This window comes from Parasteatoda tepidariorum, chromosome 7 (genome assembly GCF_043381705.1).
Source record: "Parasteatoda tepidariorum isolate YZ-2023 chromosome 7, CAS_Ptep_4.0, whole genome shotgun sequence".
Taxonomy (NCBI): domain Eukaryota; kingdom Metazoa; phylum Arthropoda; class Arachnida; order Araneae; family Theridiidae; genus Parasteatoda; species Parasteatoda tepidariorum.
This window is the reverse complement of record NC_092210.1, coordinates 21,963,405-21,983,194: the sequence shown is the minus strand read 5'-3', so window position 1 is coordinate 21,983,194 and position 19,790 is coordinate 21,963,405. Positions and strand designations below refer to the sequence as shown.

Genomic DNA, 19,790 nt, shown 5'->3' with positions numbered 1-19,790 from the left:
TTCGTTTTACTAATCTGAAAACAAAACGATAAGAATGAAATTAGTTTTGTTTCCTGTTACCTAGTCCTCCAAAAAAAAAAAAAACAGCTCCTACTAAATGGTATTTTGTTCCGTGCAAGGGCTACACCGATTCCGAGAGTTAAATATTTTTTTTAAATCTAGTTATGATTTTTTTAAACTCTGATATTTAAAACCTATTGGTAATCCATTATTTATTTAGTTATAAGCATTTAAAAAAAGTTGCAACTTCTATCCGCATTGATAATTTTTTTTTTTAAATCTAAAAACTGAATCAATAATAAACAAGGTTACTTTTCCGATAACTATTCTCAACGTTTATGGAAGGTTGGCCGAATATAAACGACAACAAGCTTTCTGAAACCGGAAGATGGCTACGGTCAGTGTGCGGGTGGGTGACCACTTGGATGAGCCTGCGTAGGGACCGAGGGTGTGCGGTATTGATCCTCGTTAAACTGTTCTACCGTAAAGTGCTCGACTTCGCGTGCAGGTCGTCGGGCTACCGAAGCGGGGGTGCCATCCCCTCTGCAGAGGATCAAAATTGTGATGACATGTCTTCGGATCATCCTCAGGGATGTTTCCCAGACCGTCGCCAATAGCCCATTGTGCAGCTCTAGTGCGCCGCAAATGAACAACAACAAAACCGGAAGAAATTTAGAAAACTTTCGGTGTATCCCTCCGCTTATGTTATGCTTACGAGACGATGTGAGAACAGGTTAAGCGTTATAGGAAGTTTTATTATTGCGATTTGTGGTTAAATATGCGCGTAATTTTACCATTTATAAGAGTTTAGTGTCATTTATAAATTCTAACATTTGGTGAGCCTAAAACAAATTTAACAAAATTAATATCACAGCATAAATAAAGCGTAAGGTTGGCCATGTTTTGAGACCTTATTTGGCTATATTTGTTTAAAATAGCGCAGCTTGTTATATTCTGGGTAGCATGAAAGAAAGCTTGCGGAGTCTTCCGAATTCATTTGCTGTTTGTTTTGTTGAAAGTTCAATTGAAAAAAAAAGCGTTATATTGAAAACATTACAAGTAATATTATACTATGTAGTATTATTATACTATATAGTATTAATTATTATTAGTATTTTCCAAGCTTAAAAAAGAATAATTAAATCTTAGGTATTTGCATGAATGAAAAGGAGCCATTTTCTAAAAAAAAGTCACCTATATTTTTTTTAATTACAAATATCCTTTTATTTTCTATGGTTTTAATGTTTAAAACATTAATACAGATTTTTTTTTACATTTTTATTGACTCTGTAGTAGTTTCTACGTATCCATGTCATAAAAGCTCCCCGCTATGTCCATGAAAAGGTATTGAGCTACATCTTTCCCATAACGGATCTCTAAAACATCTCTTTTCTTCGATAAATTTAAAGGAAAATCATCACACAACTAAGCCACAATATTAGCTTCATACTCAGTGGGCTACCTTTATACGTCGAAATGAAATTTGGTGAGAAAGCGATTTATTTCCAGCCACGAGGTAAAAGATAATGTTTAATGCAAGGACGAGGCGAGGAGCTGCTATGACATAGGCTTACAAAAACTGTCCTACGGTCAACAAAAGTGCTTTCCCCCCAGTTGTTGTTATCTATTGTAAAGTTACAATAGTTCATTGTATGAAAGAGGGAATCTTTGCTTTGGGATAGTTCTCGTAATGTATAACAATTTTATGCCAAAAATATATAATACAAAAGCAAGAGCTAATTTAAAAGCCTACCTGTCTTTTTGGGGATAAATGTGTAAAAGTTTTCCAGCAATGAAGCTAGTTTCTGAGCATACATCCTGCGTGATTGGCTGGGACGCGCTGATACTTCTTGCCAAGACGGGTTGAAATGATTGCTGAATATGAAAAGTATTATAACACTAAAATGGAATTATCATCATCAGGAATCAATGCTCACAAAATAGCAATTATTTTTATTATTAACATGAGAGAGGTTTTCTTATGAACATACACATCAAAACACTTACAGTAATAGCATTATGAAATATGCGCCATACACCATACAATCTTTGAAAGTTTTTCATTAACATAGGAGAGAGATACTTGAAAAGTACTCTACGTAACTTCATGACTATTCTACGTAATTGTCCTTAAACAATTCTAAAATGAGCTACACTGAGGAACATTTTTGTTCTGCGTTTCTTAGATTGTAGATCACTGAAAGATTTGAGATCGCTGTTTTCAAATCTGCTATTGGTTCCTCTTTCCAAGCTACAGTTCTTTTTTCAAACTGAAATTTTTAGTCTATTTTTGTCAAGTTTAAAAACGTGCTATAAAACAATTTGGCACATTAATGCTTTGACAAACTTCCAGGGGAGTTAGGACGCATCATCAGAATTAAATTTTTTTAGGAACCTAGGAACTCATGCCTGGAAATAGCATAATACACCACACTAGGGGAGCTTCCCTGTCATGAAATGCCCTGTCATGAATTTCCTCATGTGCTTCTGAACAGGTTACGACCCCTATCAGCGTACACCGACATTTTCGGGCGTGGGTTCCTATGCAATTTTAATACTGATTATGTGCCCTAACTCAGTCAGAAGTTTGTCTCAACATTTACGCGACTTTATGTTGTATGTAACTTTTTTAAGCTTGTACATTTCGACATCAGACTAAAATGTCATTTAAAAACAATCTGTAGCTTTTGGAGCAAAACTAATTTCAGATTTGAAATCCCCTTTCTCAAATTATTTAAGATAAAGTATTTGCATAGATATAGCAAAAAAATTGTTCTCTAGTGTTATTTAAGAAGAGAGCATTTTATCTGGTATTTTTTTAAATAAGCATTTAATCTGTTCTAATATTAAAACAAGCCTTAATAATTTAAAAAAAAGTGTTTTTCCATCAGTTTTGTTTTTCTGTTACTTTTTTTGTCATTCCTGTAAGCACACTATTGATCTTTTTTTATTGAATTTTTTTTTCATTTTATGTTATGTTAATTATATTCTTTTGAATTATGAGTTTAAAAACCTACCCTAGCTTTGATATTGAGTCAATATTCTCAGTACTTTTCCTTACTTAATTCATAAAATTAATTAAAATTAAAATTTTAATAAATTTATATTTATAAATGAGGGCGAAATTATTATGAAAAAATTGTGAAATCGATGCACTAGCCTTCAAAGTTTGAGAACCAGCGTTTTAGAAATACTTTGGAAGGCTGCATTTCCCCTCCCACTATATTTACCAGATGTTTGTAGTTTTTAAATTCGCTTAAAATTGATGATAAATAATCGGTTTTTAACACAATGTAAAAAGCAATAAGTTTTTGATAAAATGTCTTACTTTAAATGCTCCGATGTTTTAAAATAAAAATATATTCAGGACTTTAAAAGGAAGTTACAGTAACTCTGAATAATTAGGTAGATCATATGTAAGAATAAGCACAATACTCGAAGTTGAAGAGTGAGAAGATCAATAATATGACAGATTTGTGATGATACCTACCGTTTGTTGCCGTTTGCAGTCATTTAATAAGTTTTTCTTCACAATTGGATTAGCATCATAAGTCTAGAGCACTTGCAAATGGTAGATGTTGGCAGAACAAGTTTATATCACGGTCCTTCAAATCATTTAAAATCTTCAATGCAGTGTTTTGGAATAGTTTAAAAAAGTAGGTGAAAGGTTACAACAGTTTTCATTTCCTCCGCAAAATAGCGAAACGGCTGTGCCTCAAGTGATAGAGAGTTTGCCTGTCAATGAGGTGACCTAGGTTTGAATCTCAATGGTGGCTGGTTGATTCTGCTGTCGGCTCGCACCGACCAGAGTGTTTACGCAAAACATACTTAGCGGTAGATAGGCTAAATTCCCCTTGCCGTCGGGCTAACCGTGGGAGGTTTCAGGGTATTCTTCTCCAAGTAACATAACTGCTGGTGAGTTACATCATAAAAGTCCTCCCCAAAAGCAACTTTTTTCCAGTGCTTGAACCAGGAGTTTTCTTGTCTTCTGGGTTGGGTTCAAAACTACAGGCTACTTAGCTGAATATTGATAGTCGTAAACTCAGAACTGGGTCAGCTGTTTAACTCAGTTGTAAAAAAAAATAAACAAAATTGCAGAACGGGGATTTCAAACTAAATCGCGAAAATGAGCGTTTTTATATTTTAGATAGCCAATAACAACATTTGAGTAACTTCATGTAAAACATTTCACCCTTACATATGTCACAAACAGTTAAACATTTTCTGCTTTTAGAGCCAGAACCAAATAATAATAACAATAATAAGGACCCAGTAATACAAAGATGCTTTATTTTAACGAGATTTGGTTATAAATGAAATGAAAGAAATTATAATAAGTGTACTTACAGTAGTTTCATTGCTAGTTAATGGAGCAGAGCTCCCGTTTGAGCTGCTAACACTGGAGTTTCGTTCAATATTTTCTAAATCTTTATTGATATGGTGTTGACTTATGAATACTTTGTACTAAAGGAATAAAAAGTTTAAAATTAGTACTCTCAGATTGGTTTTATGGATGCTAACATGCAACTGATCTCTTATAAATGTAAATTCTTTTTAATTATAACGATTAATTACAACACCCTTGATGATAATAAGAACACATTTTAAATTAAATTTGCTAATCGCACATATGTTTCTAGGCACAAATGCAATTCAAAAACTATAATTCTTTCATGTAATACCATGTAATATCAATCCCAGTTAAATGATGTGAACGACACCTGAGTTGGTACCCCTCTCTCCAAACATGCACACTACAACAAAAGAGAAGACTTTCAGCCCCGATATATTTAGCGTGAAACACAAGGATTACTTTAGTAGTTTGAAGAAATAAAAATAAACTGCGAGGTGGATGAAATTAGAAAGATGTCACAACATTAGAACTACTTAAATGCGCACTGAGGGGAAAATAAGAAAGATGTTCAAAATTTGGACTACCTAGGATAGGATTTCATTATGATAAACCACGTAAAGGCCTATAGTTTGTATAGAAATCTGCTTCTATAGTTTGTCTATAGAAAGAACTCCCCTCACCACAAAGTCTGTTATTATAGACTCGCCGTCTGTTGCTATTTCAGAGAGGAGAGCTTCTCTCTCCCCCCTTTAATCTCTTTCTTTCGCCGACCCGTGCCAAAACCTGTCTTAAATATTGGCCCAACATCCCTATATGAACCCTGTAACCATAATCACCGCCACTACTCAAGACGAATGGTGAGGGAAGTTCTTTCCATAGACAGACTATAGGAAATGTTGATAAAACTGTCTTCCAGGATTTAACTCACAACCCCACAAGCGGAATAACTGTCGCATTAGCCAATTGCGGTGCAGGACCACCATAAATGGAAAGCAAACCTTCTTTTTTCACCTTTCCCCATTCGTCAGTGTTCGTTTTTATACCGCACTTAAATATTAATTTGAAATTTACACCGTTTTAATATATTTATTTGCATAATTTTCGACTAAGGCACTAAAATACTGGTCGTTATAAACATCCCCTTTAAAAAATACTATGAAGTTTTATGGAGAGAGAAAAAAAAAGAACTTACTTTGGGTAGCGTGCATTCATTAAAGTTTTGTTCCATCTCTATGATGAGTTTCTTGATGGTTTCGTACTTTATACAAGGGACGATGTCGTTTCCGTAATAAACGGCAAAAATGCTCTTCTCCGCGTAAGGAAGGGCTGTCTTGTTTATTGTCGGTGGCGGTGCAAAGGCGTAGCATTTTACGTTAGGATACTGATGTTTATACAACAGAGTCAGAATTGAAGCCACAGCACCTCCTAATCAAACAGTTAATTAATTATTAAATAGCTCCTAATTAAAACATCCATAGCACTTGCTTTTAATACTGCACGTTAAAAACACGTGAATAAAAAGATAGGAATTCAAAAGAAATCTCAGGGTTGTCACTCAAATCTGGAAAGCAAATTCCCTGTGTTTTCCCTGTACATATTATAGACAATATATTAAGAGGAGACAACAATTACTTTGCTCTTGCGTGAGCTATATTGGGCTAACTATATCTAATCGCTGGAAAAACAGCTGAACATACTTCAATAATGCTATATTAAATGAAATAGTTTAGTATAGCTCAAATATCATGGCTAAATATCTCTTAGATTACGCTTTAAGAGGTCACCATTCTTTAAAAGACAAAAATAAGAAACAAAATTCTCTGTATTTTCCCAGTTTGTAAAGCAAAAAATCAAAATTCCCTGCATTTACCCTGTTATTTTAGGTGATTTTTTTAAATTCCTTGTATTTTCCAGGTTTTCCCTGTGGAGTGGCAACCCTGAATCTGTAAAAGTAGAGGTAAACTGATATTGGAGTAGTGAGCTCTAAAAACGAATTTATCTTTGAAATTATTGAATTTGACGATTTCATAGCTCAGTAAACGTTAATGTAATTAATATCTTTCATATTACGCATATCTTAATATGGATGTTACGATGGAAAGTGACGTAGTGTGGATATCTCGGTCCTGATTGGTTGTTGAAGTGTGGTATTTGTTACGTTAGAAGCTGTTCTTCCCATTCTATTTCGAGTAAACCAATCCCGCCAAGTATGAATTCTCTTGACACATTCTATATCCTTACACAAAGATTCTTTCTCTAAGATTTCCATTCTTTCACTATATACTTCTTATTTAACACAAAGACACGCACGAAGCCTTGTAGAACATAAACAAACTAATTATGCATAGAAGTTGCCAGGTGCACAAAACAAATAATAAACCTAAGTTAAGAAAAAGACGTAGACGAAAAAGAATAATATTTCAACAAATTCGATGTGTGATACGGCGATGTATTGAACTAACCTCACATTAATTGACGTTGTGGATTATGTGGTAGTTGCTATTTTGTTTTTAAATACAATATCAGTTTAATACAATGTTTAAAACTCTTAGAAGATTAATTCATGAATATAAAATCCTGATTAAAAACGAATACTGAGTACTGAAAATGCATTTAAATATATTAAGGCATTCAAAAAAGAATATATTAGATCATTATCTAATTATAAATTACATTTGATATATTAGTGCACACTGATGCAATAATGAATACAATATCAGTTTAATACAATGTTTAAAACTCTTAGAAGCTTGATTCATGAATATAAAATCCTGAAAAACCAATACTGACTACAGAAAATGCATTAAAATATATTAAGGCATCCAAAAAGAATATATTTGATCATCGCCTAATTATAAATTACTTTTGCTATATTAGTGCACACTGATGCGATAATGAAGCGGTTTAAAAGATACATACCTAAGCTGTGACCAGTAATAATCAACTGATAATCAGGTCTATCACTAAAAGCCTCTTCTAAGATATGTCTCTCATCCATCTTTTTCTTGATAATTCGAGCAGCAGTCATAAATCCGCCATGACAAAAAGTACCAGCAGGAATGCCGGGCTCGTCCATGCTATCGAAAGTCGCCGCACAATCAGTCAGAAAATCATTCATGGACATGGTTCCTCTGACTGTAACGAGGATGACTGACGTATCATGGTCGTAGGTGACGAAAAATGGCAATTCGAATACTCTGTCTTTGTAGCTGACTAATAACAGATCCTCGTATAACAGTTTTGTGGTGAGTTGTAGTCCGGCGACATCACAGCCGCAACAGTTGTCGCCTTCGACAATGTGCGCCCTCTTTCGGAAAGGGAAGCAACATCTATAAAAGATAAATTATGATAATTTCACAAAGTGCAAAATGATAATAATAAATCTATTCGTATAAGTGAATCAGGTGACAGTGAAACAGGTGATTTAGCAACAGCTCTTGTTTTGGTTAAGATGGAATGAAGCGAATAATGCTACCGCCATCTCGTGAAGTATTTTTAAATACAATGGAGCTAGGAATAGAAAAGCAACGTGTTTATACTGCAAAGTCATTTCACAAAACGACAAGAGTTACTCCATTATTCAGCATAAATGTTGAAATGCTGTTCCATCAGCCCATGGTATGGAGACCAAAGTACAAAACTGTGAGATGATTTGTTCTACAGGACTTCTTGTGGACTATTTGAAATCACAAATGTTGAGTATTTCAGAAACTGCATGAAAATCAATTTAGGAACTCTATAAAGATATTACCGGCAAAAAGTAACGGATCAAAAACAGCAGTATAAACGCCATAACTCGGTATAAAAGTCGAAGAAATTAATGATAATAACGCTATTCTATCAACTGATGCCATCAAGACTTAGGTAAAAATCCCTTGGGGTCATTTGTTAAACAGGACTACTTGTGGGCTGTTTGAAATTACATGTGTTGAGTATTTCTGAAACTACGTCAAAATCAATTTAGGAGTCGAAATTTCGAATTTGGGAAGAAATTCAACGAGCTACAAAAGCATATGAGCGATGGTAGCAGAGGGATGGTGGACACCTAAAAGGTGGTATTTTTCAAAAATATATAAAAACTACTGATTTTTAGTTTTTTCAGTTTGAAAACTAAATTTGTTATGGTTACTGTATATGGTAGTGTATTCAAAATAAAGCTAATCATTCACTCCTTATAACACTTTTAAAATGCATAATTGCCACCTTACAATACCATCATCATCTTCAACTATTTCCACCTCATTGCTTGATGAAAGTTTTTTTCCAAATATTTCTAGCTGTGGTCTAGTCTAGTGGACTGATTGAAAAACTCGGTTCCCAGTAAATCACCAAAATCAAACTTCAATGACGTCTGTCATATCATATCATTCATATCATTCGCGTTACATGGGGAGGAAAACCACAGAAGCTTTCTACGGTTAGCCTGACGGCAAGGGGATTCTAACCAATGGTTCATCTACCACTGAGGATGTTTTATGTCAGCAGTGGGATCAGTGTGAACCGGGCGCAAAAGTTTTATCAACCTGCCTATGTTAAGATTTGAACCGTGTAGTATAGTATATAGTATAGCATATAGTATAGTATAAAAGAGCTACATACGATTAAATTCGAAATTCCAAATAGGGAAATATTATGAATCGCCCAAAATAAACACAAGTATATATAAGTTTAATACTGATTTTTTCTTAGAGAGAATAATTTTTCAAAAAAGAAAAAAGAAGATTGCAATGAATAAATAACGCAAGGAAATTAATGCCAAAATACCTAATAAAAAAGCTTTCAATAAAAAACCATAATAAAAAAAAACTTACGTCTCTGAAAAGGCAATAAAAATTTTCCGTGATAGATAGCGTCATAGAGATGATGATAATTTTTTTATTGAATTTTAATCTGTGTGACATCATTTTGTCGACACTAATCACAAAAATTCCTCCTCAAAATAGATATTTTTAAAAAAAAATATGATTAATTACCCTTCAACAGACTAAAAATAGTGAGATACAAATGAAACTCTTGATGTCAATTAAATTTTTTTTTTCTGAAATGAAAATAAATATTATAATAATGCAATGAAATTTTTAAAAAAATTGCGGTCTAAAATGGAAAATTTTTTTATATAAAAAAAGGAAAAAAATTGCATTGTGTCAGAAGAAAATGATAATAACAAACAAAAAACATTTTCACAACTTTACCATCGGTTTACAAACATATTCATTTCGAATATCTTTTGCTTAATATCTCAGAAATCACATTAAATTATTTAAAATAGTTTAAGCCTTGAAATTTGAAGTTTTAACCTACTTTAGATGACTACAGAGTATGCAGCAACCACAAGTAAAATTCTTAAATATAAACCAGTACCAGCCAAATACACCCAGTCCTAAATTAAAATAGTGAAATGCATCTTTGAGATTCATCCAGGGCTCAAAATCATCAGGTGGGAACTTCTCGAACACACGTCCATCTAAGAATTGAAAATATGTGTATCAAATAAAATTATTACTACATTCATTTTATTTTGTTTGATTACATATTATAAAGATATTACTGCGTTGATCTTTAAACTAACTACTGCATAAAACTCACACTTTGTAGAGTAATTCTAAACCTAATATACTTTAAAAATAATAAATGCAGTAAGATATTCTTTGAAATTCTTCAACCGAGACTTGTAAAAAAAATAGAAAAAAAATATGTATATGTAACATAAAAAACTTCGATTAATCTTTTTATGTTAGTTTCTTCGTTATAAAACAACTCCTAATTTATTACTACTTAATTCTTCGAATCGAAGCACTTTATGATACTTTTAAAAAACCACATCCTGTTTCTAAATCTATTTTTAGCCAACTATACATAAATTTAAATAAAGATATTTTTCCTTTTAAGCTTTGTGGGAATCGCGTGATCTATTTAATTAACCAATAGTAATTTCTGAGATTTCCCTCTTTTCCCTAAATAGAGACATNCAAATAGAATTACAACGCTCCCACTCAACTAAGAATGATCAAATAAAAGTTACTCTGATTTAATTAAAATCCTGTTTTCCTGCTCGGTCCGACTGCATCATTTTACATATATATAGTTTGGTAACCTTCAGCACAGGGGTTAAAGAATCAGCCAACGGTCAAAAAGAGCCGGAGTTCGATCCTGGATTCCACAATGACCCATGTGATATGGATGGTGTTTCAGGAAGCACTGCAAGCTCTTGACTGCCTATATATTTCCGAGTTAATGCTTTGGATGTGTTTTGAAGCCATTTGGTTCACAGCACGATTAATGTGTTTCGAGACTCTCTTGTTCTTGTATATGTATAACCTAATTAATTATTTGTGTATAAAAGAAGAATCGTCCTTTGAAGACCTGTCATTTCAAGGACGTAAGACTTGCCACTTGAAAAAAAAAGAATCGTTATAAAACACTTTTTACCTAGTTGACAATATACTAACTTCGAAATTTAAACCTAAATGATAATTTCTGAAATGAACTTAACCTCGCTGGTCGAATAATACGCTAACATATGAAGGTGCACGGCTTGCATCAAGAACAAAGAGTAATAGACAAGCAGAAAGAGGCCAAATCAAAACTGCCAATTAAAGAAAGTTCTTTCTAGGTCTAGCAACCTTGTCACCTTTTTTTATAATAATATATCTCTAAATAACTAAGACAAATTTTCACTTCAAATTCACCAGAATTACTTAATATCTTATGAAATACGCCAGATTTGAGATTAGAAGCTATATAATTTATTTCTATTACTAAAAACTAAATTATCTGCTTGAAAATATCGCCTAGCATTAATAGCTGTAGTAAGCAGCTGTATACTTACCAACCGGAAGTAGAGCATATCAAGAGCTCGAGATTGTTGTTTTTTACATTTATATTGAACACACTACCATACGTGCTTGCAAAAACTGTGGAATCGAAAGTCCTGTGATAGGTCGCTCAACAATACCATAGATACAGGGATCTGGAGAAAATTTCCTTTCCCTTTAGATTTATGCCCAAATTGGGAAAGTGGCCTCATGAATGAACGATGCTGCCATCTATCCATGGGGTTCTGAGCCAAGACGTACTTTTACTCTAACGGTGCTCTCTTGTCAAACGAAGGGCGCACTTTCCTGACTTAATTCACAAAAGTCCAATGGTTGGCGAGCTTGTCTTGTCAAAATGTCATTAGAAAGGCAACAACAAAGAAGAATTTAAATTTTAAACGATCTATATAATCCTTCTAAAAAAAGAATTATCTGGATTTTTTTCATAATAGCCAGTAATAGCCTATTTGGCACTATTTCCCCAACTAGATTACGTTCATTAAAGAATTTCTTCAGAATTCCTGATTCAAAGTTTTTTTTTTAATATATCAGTGTTTTATATACAATTCGAAAAAAAAATAGCTGAAAATTGTTATTTGTAAAGTTCTTTATAAATAAAATAGCATAATTAGGAAATTAATTGTAAGGTTCCTTTTAACTAATAACTGAATATATTAATTAAATCTTAACTTTTCAACTTTGCAATTTTCAAAATCAATTTTACCTGAGGCTGAAATTGGAGGAAGTTCTGCTATAGTTTTTTTTTCTGTTTTCCACAGACGTACGCTCTTTCTTCGCGCAATCAATAAAGATGCAAGCATATCAGATACTGTATAATCAAGGTCCTAAAACAAGTATAGATTTAAAATTAACAAATAATAAATTGTTTGATACCTTCAAATGAAATATTTCCTTGGCATCCGTAAACCTTGTTTGTTTAGCAAATTTTTCGGTTTCAGAAATAAAAAGTGAGGGAAAAGATTTGTCCAAAGAGTATAGCGTATACTTCCTTTTTATCACCTCTGAAACCAAAAACTTAGATAAAAGAACAAAGTTTAGAGATGGTGAAGCTATTATATTTTATTTTATTTTAAAACCGTCGTTGAACAGCCGACCCAATTTTATGGATTTACGACTACTAATGTACAACTCCGTAGCCTTGTAATTTTGAATCAAATCCAGAAGACAAGGGAACTCCTGGATTAAGTATTGGGAGAGATTTTTCCTTCGTGGAGGACTTCTTGATGGAGCTAATCCGCATTTGCGTTACATGGAGAGGGAGACTACGAGAACCTCTCACGGTTAGCCTGATGGCAAGGGGACTCTAACCCATGATCCGTCTACCACTGAGGATACTTCATGCCAGCACTGTTATCGGTTCAAGCCGGATGCGGACAGGGATTCGAACCCGGTTCGCCTCATTGGAAGGTGAACGCTCTGTCCCCAGAGACATCGTGGCTCGTGAAGCCATTACAAGAGCATAGCGTCAGAATTAAAGTGTACTTCAAACTTTAAAAAAAAATTCTGTAACTTTTCTACCGAAGTGCAAAAATGCATTACGCCAACAAAATTTATATAGTATGACAGGAGTAAAAATTGAGAATATTTAGTCACTGATCCGAACTAGTGACATGAAAGATATTACGATAGTCAGAACACTGCTTCCAACAGATTTTTTATTTATAAAAGTTAATGAAGTTAATTTAGTTAGTATATATTCACAATTAGGATGAAATATGCTATTTTGTGGCAAAACAAACCAAAACTCGTAACTACTAATCAATGAAACCAAATCAGCATAACATCCTTTTGCATCGATTGCTGGTCCGGAGGACTAATTAATAACATTGGGAAATAATTTTTTTTTCTGTAACGTGAGATTTTTTTAACAAATCTTAGATACTATCATATGACTGATTTCAATCCGCAATCAGTTTCTCGCTCCAAGCTATAGTTTTTTTAATGACAGTTTTAGTCTATTTTTTGCTAGATACACAGTGAGCCAAAAAAAAAGGACCACCTAGAATAACTTTTCATCTAATGATCGGATCTTGCCGTTTTAGGACTCATTCTTAATGGTTTAAGGGGGAGGCTTCAAATATACTAATTAATTAGTGCAGACGATATTTTAAGTTACGATATCAGACACAAAAACGTACTTTCTCTGGATAAACATACTCTTTTTTTCAACAGATTCGGATTTCTAACTCCAAAATAAAAGGGGGGAGCTACAGCCTGGGAAATATGATCCCCATAGTTTGGTCAGGAGAGCGATTCAAAGTTTAAACTGGTGTTAATTCTTTCTTCTTGCATATCTCGCTGCAGCTCGAGAACTTCTAAAGCGAATTGAAAATTTTTTGCACACAATTAAAAAATTTGTTCATCCAAAGATAATTCCATACGAAAAATATATTTTCGTAAATATTTATAATTTGTAATTATTTTATTTAATATCAGTCGAGAAAATTTAGAATTATGAGATATTTACGTCATTTTAAAGTCTAAAATTAAAAGTCATCAAGTATGAATATGGCAAAGTTTAATTTAAATTCGCGTGCAGGTCGTCGGGCTACCGAAGCGGGGGGTGCCATCCCCTCTGCAGAGGATCAAAATTGTGATGGCATGTCTTCGGATCATCCTCAGGGATGTTTCCCAGACCGTCGCCAACAGCCCATTGTGTAGCTCAAGTGCGACGTAAATTAAGAACAGCAAGATTTAAAGTTTGAGCGAAATCAGTTGAGCAGTTCCTACGAAATCGAATTTTAAATATACTTCATTAAAATTTGATTTCTTTAAACTTCCAAAAAGTGCTCGAGGTAAAGCAAACTACGTAAAAGGTAAAATTAACATTAAGGGGTCTAAATTTTGGATCGCTCTCTTGATCAAGCTATGGGGAACATATTTCCCAGATTGCGTCACCCCAGGATGACAAGAAATCTCCTAAATGACGCAAGAAACTTCTAGGGAAGTTAGAGCACATCATCAAGATTAAAATTGCATAGGAAACCATGCCCGGGAATGTGCCGCTAGGGAGGCTTCCCTATTATTAATAGTTTCTTCAAGTATATTTGAACAGGTCATGATAAGGAAGCGCACCTAGCCGTGTACGACTGCATTTCTCGGCATGGTTTTCCATGAAATTTTAATCCAATGATGTGCCCTGACTCCCCTAGAAGCTTGTCGCTGTATTTACGCAACCCCTGCTACATATAGAGTTTTCAAACTTGTAAGTTTCGACAAAAAATAAAATAAAAATATATTTAAAAAAACGTAGATTTGGAAATAAATTTAATTTTAGATTTGAAATCCCCACTCCCTAAGTAGACATGATCAAATATTTGTATAAATGCTACAAAAACTTCGTTCTGCAATGTCTTTGATTTTGTATTTGTTAGAGACAAATTTTAAAGGTTTGCGAACCACCGTGAATTTTGAGCCTCGATTCTGTATCATGTTTTCAGTAGTTTTATTTTATGAATCCTAGAAACTAACAGGTGAAGCTTTTGGATATGCTTATGCATGAGAGGTATCAAATTTGAAATCTACCATACATTGTATCGAACATTTAAAGATGGAATGTAGCATTTTATGAAAGCATCCATAAATACAACATGCGCATTAACTTACATACGACAAGAGAGATAAAAGCTGTGATGCTGTTCTGTAAGCTTGCTTCCTCTCCTCTGTAGCCGTTGTACACATCATGAAAAGTGCCTGAAGCCTAGAAAGAAAACACACGTTCCTCTCAATAATTAATTACATAAAAACTTTGATAGAAAAAAAATTACAAAAGTTTTGCATTATTTGTTAAATAGTTTTACGTCATAGCTTCATCAATTATTGGATTTTAATGACCGTCCACAAATGATATATATATATATATATATAAAGCCAGAAACTACGGAGCACCCTCTATCAACTTATTTTCATATGCATGCAGCCTCCTGTATTGATCCTGCATTCCAGCAACACATTGTTACAGATAGTTAAAAGTTCTAAATTCCTGATTTATTTAGTTATGGTGCTGTACATAGCTTTATTTTAGTTAAAATTGTACGCTACTCTGATTTCAATAAATGTTTTTTCGAACCAAAACTGTTTGTTTTTTTATTTAAGTCGATTGATTTTGTTTAGTATAAATGCCTAATAAATGATGTTTTAAATATTAGTAAGTCAAAATGCAAAGTAATGTTCAGCAATTATTTCATGTGTTTGGGTAGAAATTTAATAGAACACGTTTTACGCGAATGCTCTAAAATAAAAAGCAGCGCACATCGCAATAGGTAAGTTATCGCACCAAATATTAGGCAAGTTATCATATATAATAAAAACAGAAAATATAACTTTTGCGTGCAAGCAACTGGCTATAGAGAATAAAAGCAATGTGCTACCTACATACAGCATTTTCTTAATTGATTTGTGGATTACTTTTTAAACTCTTCGGGTTGTTTTTGTTTTTTTTTCTTTTCCATTGGTCATTGTTTTTTTTTTTTTTTCATTCATTGGTTGTTTCATTTTTAATGAATCAATGTTTCTTCTGTAACTCTGCATCTATTTTTCATGCATATAATTTGACCTGTCTACAGGTCTGATACCAATAATATACCTTAATTTATCCGGTTCAAAATTTTAAATATAGGATGTTCCTTAAACAACGCCCATAATATATATATTTAAAATCCTTGTTCAATCAGAAATCAAAATTTTATTTTCAAGAAAGGTACCCATACTAATATTAAAGCAAGGAAAAAATTTTAAAAATTAATTAAAATCTGACGAATCACTATTTCTGAAGGCGGAATTAAAAATATTAAATCCAGTTTGATTGCCTGGTGAAACTTGAAGGAGTTTCTGACAATCACATTTCTCTTCCTGTCAACTTTTATAAATTAAAACTGGTTTCGATATTTTTCAGACGTAGCTTTTGTCTTCTTCAATATTAATACAAACTTAATCTAGGCTTTATTTTCGATTAAAATTCTAAAAGTTTGCATGAGATTCTATTAATGCAGAACACCCTGTATAAATCTTACTATAGTACAGCAATTAGCCCTAAAATAGTATCAGTTATTCAATCTTCAAGTTCAAACTCCAAAAAAAAAAAATTAAACTTGAACAGTAAGAATGCTGTATTTATAAATCGATAGTTTTTCAAATGTAATTTTTGTACTAAAACAAATGCCCCAATATTTAATAAATTACTGGTGTTTATTGAGTGCAAAAATAAATTAGTGCAAAAAGTATTTTTTCTAAATTTATTGGATAATCTAATTTGTTTAAAATGCGAACACTGAAAAAAACGGAAGTTACTTTACAACTCCATTTAAAAAAGTAAAAAAAAAGGCAAAACGTTACCTTAAATTCCATTTTTTTGCTGCCCCTTTCCTTGTGGGAGTTGTAAAATGTTGCAAAGTGTCATGTTCTCGTTCTTTTTCACTTTTATTCAAACTTGTGTCATAGAACATAATCATCATAGTTAATCTTACAATAGTCACCAACCATTGAAATATTGTGCATGCCTGTAAAAAAAATATTTCGTTACATAATAGCATGCTTAAAAATTATAAACAATTTAATTTTAAGGCCAACTCAATGCAATGAGTGCTTTTCGAACTTAAGTCATCTTCAATTGTCTGCATACGCTGAGCGAGATCATATTAATCTTTTTGGTAACTGATAAGTTTCAAAGCTCGAGTTTAAGCACTTCTCTATAGATTTAACCTGATTTAACTAACGATCCCTAAGATAAATAGTTTTTTGTTTATAATTTCATAACGTTTTGAACATGGATTCTAACTTAAGTCGTCTGCATACGCTGAGCGAGATCATATTAATCGTTTTGGTAACTGATAAGTTTCAAAGCTCGAATTTAAGCACTTCTCTATAGATTTAAGTACCAAACGATCCCTAAGATAAATAGTTTTTTGTTTATAATTTCTTAACGTTTTGAACATGGATTCCAACTTAAGTCGTCTTCTAACGGCTGCATACGCTGAGCGGGATCATATTAATCTTTTTGGTAACTGATAAGTTTCAAAGCTCGAGTTTAAGCACTTCTCTGATTTAGCTACCAAACGATCCCTAAGATAAATAGTTTTTTGTTTATAATTTCATAACGTTTTGAACATGGATTCTAACTTAAGTCGTCTTCAATCGTCTGCATACGCTGAGCGAGATCATATTAATCTTTTGGTAACTGATAAGTTTCAAAGCTCGAGTTTAAGCACTTCTCTGTAGATTTAACTACCAAACGATCCCTAAGATAAATAGTTTTTTGTTTATAATTTCATAACGTTTTGAACATGGATTCTAACTTAAGTCGTCTTCAATCGTCTGCATACGCTGATTAATCTTTTGGTAACTGATAAGTTTCAAAGCTCGAGTTTAAGCACTTCCCTGTAGATTTAACTACCAAACGATCCCTAAGATAAATAGTTTTTTGTTTATAATTTCATAACGTTTTGAACATGATTCTAACTTAAGTCGTCTTCAATTGTCTGCATACGCTGAGCGAGATCATATTAATCTTTTTGGTAACTGATAAGTTTCAAAGCTCGAGTTTAAGCACTTCTCTATAGATTTAACTACCAAACGATCCCTAAGATAAATAGTTTTTTGTTTATAATTTCTTAACGTTTTGAACATGGATTCTAATTTAAGTCGTCTTCTATCGTCTGCATAGGCTGAGCGAGATCATATTAATCTTTTTGGTAACTGATAAGTTTCAAAGTTCGAGTTTAGGCACTTAACGATCCCTAAGATAAATAGTTTTTTGTTTATACTTTCATAAATTACAAAATTACACGCAGAAATATTTTTCTCTGAATTAACAACCCTTTTTCAACGAGTTTAGATTCTGGACCCTTAAAATGCAGGAGTAGCAGTGATTTGGAAGAAGAAATGAGCCATAAAACATTACGTAATGAACTATGGGAGAAAAATGAAACATGACGTTGTAAAGTACAGCTACAATAGCTATATAGAAACTTATTATTCCACAGTGACTGCATATGCACTTTCTAATTTTAATTAATTATGCTGATTAGTCATCATTGAAGGAAAAATGAAACTCTACACAATAAATTAAAAATAAATTTAAAATGACAATAAAAAAATCAAACTGCAAGGGAACTTCTACTAGGAAGAAGAAACGAGATTTGAGAGAAACTTTCTTGATAACCGCGACTCCATTACCTTTCTCTACCCTAATTTTGGACAACGCTCGTCATAATTTTGGAGTAATTCTGGCTTGCCAATAACGGAAGCTGCTTGTCATAATTCTCTAACTATGCTAGATACAGGGATTCTACCTTAACCAATAATCTATACAACTATTTATTTAAAATTAGTAATTAGTTCTTCTAATTAAATTGCATGTTCAGCGAATAAAAAAAAATTATCACCGGATGACAACATAATAGCAAATTTAGCTATAAAATTGAGCTTGACTAAAAGTATGCAGCAAGGATATACTTGGCATGTTCTTTTTGCACGTGTCGTTTAATCATTCGGTTAAATATCTTAAAAAAGAAACAGAATCAATTCAGAACATGTTCTGGCGCACATTATCCAACTTCCTAGCCCCACAAACAGCTAATTGACTGCATCCATCAACAATGGTGACATTAATTATTCCCAGCGATTTATAGACCAAGGAGTAGGCAATTGCATTGCCTTTGGGCTAACACCTGGAGGATTTTTCTATTTTCATACCTAAGTAAATAAGGGTTGAATTTCCTTTAATTATTCCACTTCCTTCTGATCAATTTCTGCTTCTAGCTCGCATCAAGTACAGAACTGATACAAAATATCCCCAATGGTAGACGGATCATGAACTGGAATACTCTTGCTAACGGGCTAACCGTGGGAGAATTTCATAGCTTTCCTCTCCGTTTAACAAAATTGCGGGTTTGTTCCAATTCACGATGTTACAATTTACAAAGGGTAGTTTGTCCCAATACTGAATCCAAGTATTCCTTTCTCTTTTGGGTGGGTTCAAAATTACAAGACAATATTGATAGCCCTAAAATGGATAGGCTGTTCAACGTCAGTAATTTAATCAAATACAATTATTCTACTACGATCAATTTACAACGAAAATTGACTAGAGTGTTGAATTCTCTCACGTAGTTCTCTCGCACCCATCAATTGAATACGCTATTCCTTAACCCTTTGGCGCAGATAGGACACCGGTGACTTTTCTGGCGTAAAATGTATTTTGGTATTTTTTAAATATTAAGAAAAGTCTAATAGTTAAAAAAGAAGAATCTGATAGATTAGTGGAATTATATTTGCACTAAAATATAAAATCCATATATATATATATATATGGATTCCTTATATATCCTTATATATATATATATATATATATATTTATATCAGGGTTGGCAAAGTTTAGGACAGAATGGATTAATCCACGGTTTGAACCCTGGTTTAAACCGTCCTGTCCAAAACCCCTTTGTCCAAAACTGTCTTAAACTGTCCAAAACCCTTTTATCAAATTATGTCACAATTTTATCTGAACAATATCTAAGAGGTAAAATAAACATAGAACTAATAACATATTGATAATTAAATATACTAGAGAATATTTGTTTTTAAAAGTATAATGTTTTATTAAT

At 32.9% G+C, this 19,790-nt stretch overlaps 1 protein-coding gene across 14 annotated transcripts in view; it reads right to left on the bottom strand.

Annotated features, from left to right (window-relative positions):
• Positions 1 to 19,790, bottom strand: part of LOC107451910 (diacylglycerol lipase-beta) — a 72,637-nt gene that overhangs the window by 4,078 nt on the left and 48,769 nt on the right. For 8 of the 14 annotated variants that reach the window (XM_071183155.1, XM_071183166.1, XM_071183157.1 and 5 more), the window contains 8 exons: positions 16,525 to 16,688; positions 14,797 to 14,890; positions 11,894 to 12,014; positions 9,656 to 9,818; positions 7,274 to 7,683; positions 5,547 to 5,779; positions 4,348 to 4,464; positions 1,754 to 1,899 (listed from right to left, as the gene is read on the bottom strand). In XM_071183155.1, the coding sequence (XP_071039256.1) occupies positions 1,754 to 1,899; positions 4,348 to 4,464; positions 5,547 to 5,779; positions 7,274 to 7,683; positions 9,656 to 9,818; positions 11,894 to 12,014; positions 14,797 to 14,890; positions 16,525 to 16,688 (1,448 nt within the window). The remainder of the gene's footprint in view (positions 1 to 1,753; positions 1,900 to 4,347; positions 4,465 to 5,546; positions 5,780 to 7,273; positions 7,684 to 9,655; positions 9,819 to 11,893; positions 12,015 to 14,796; positions 14,891 to 16,524; positions 16,689 to 19,790) is intronic. The other 6 variants (XM_071183160.1, XM_071183168.1, XM_071183162.1 and 3 more) reach the window with 1 other exon arrangement.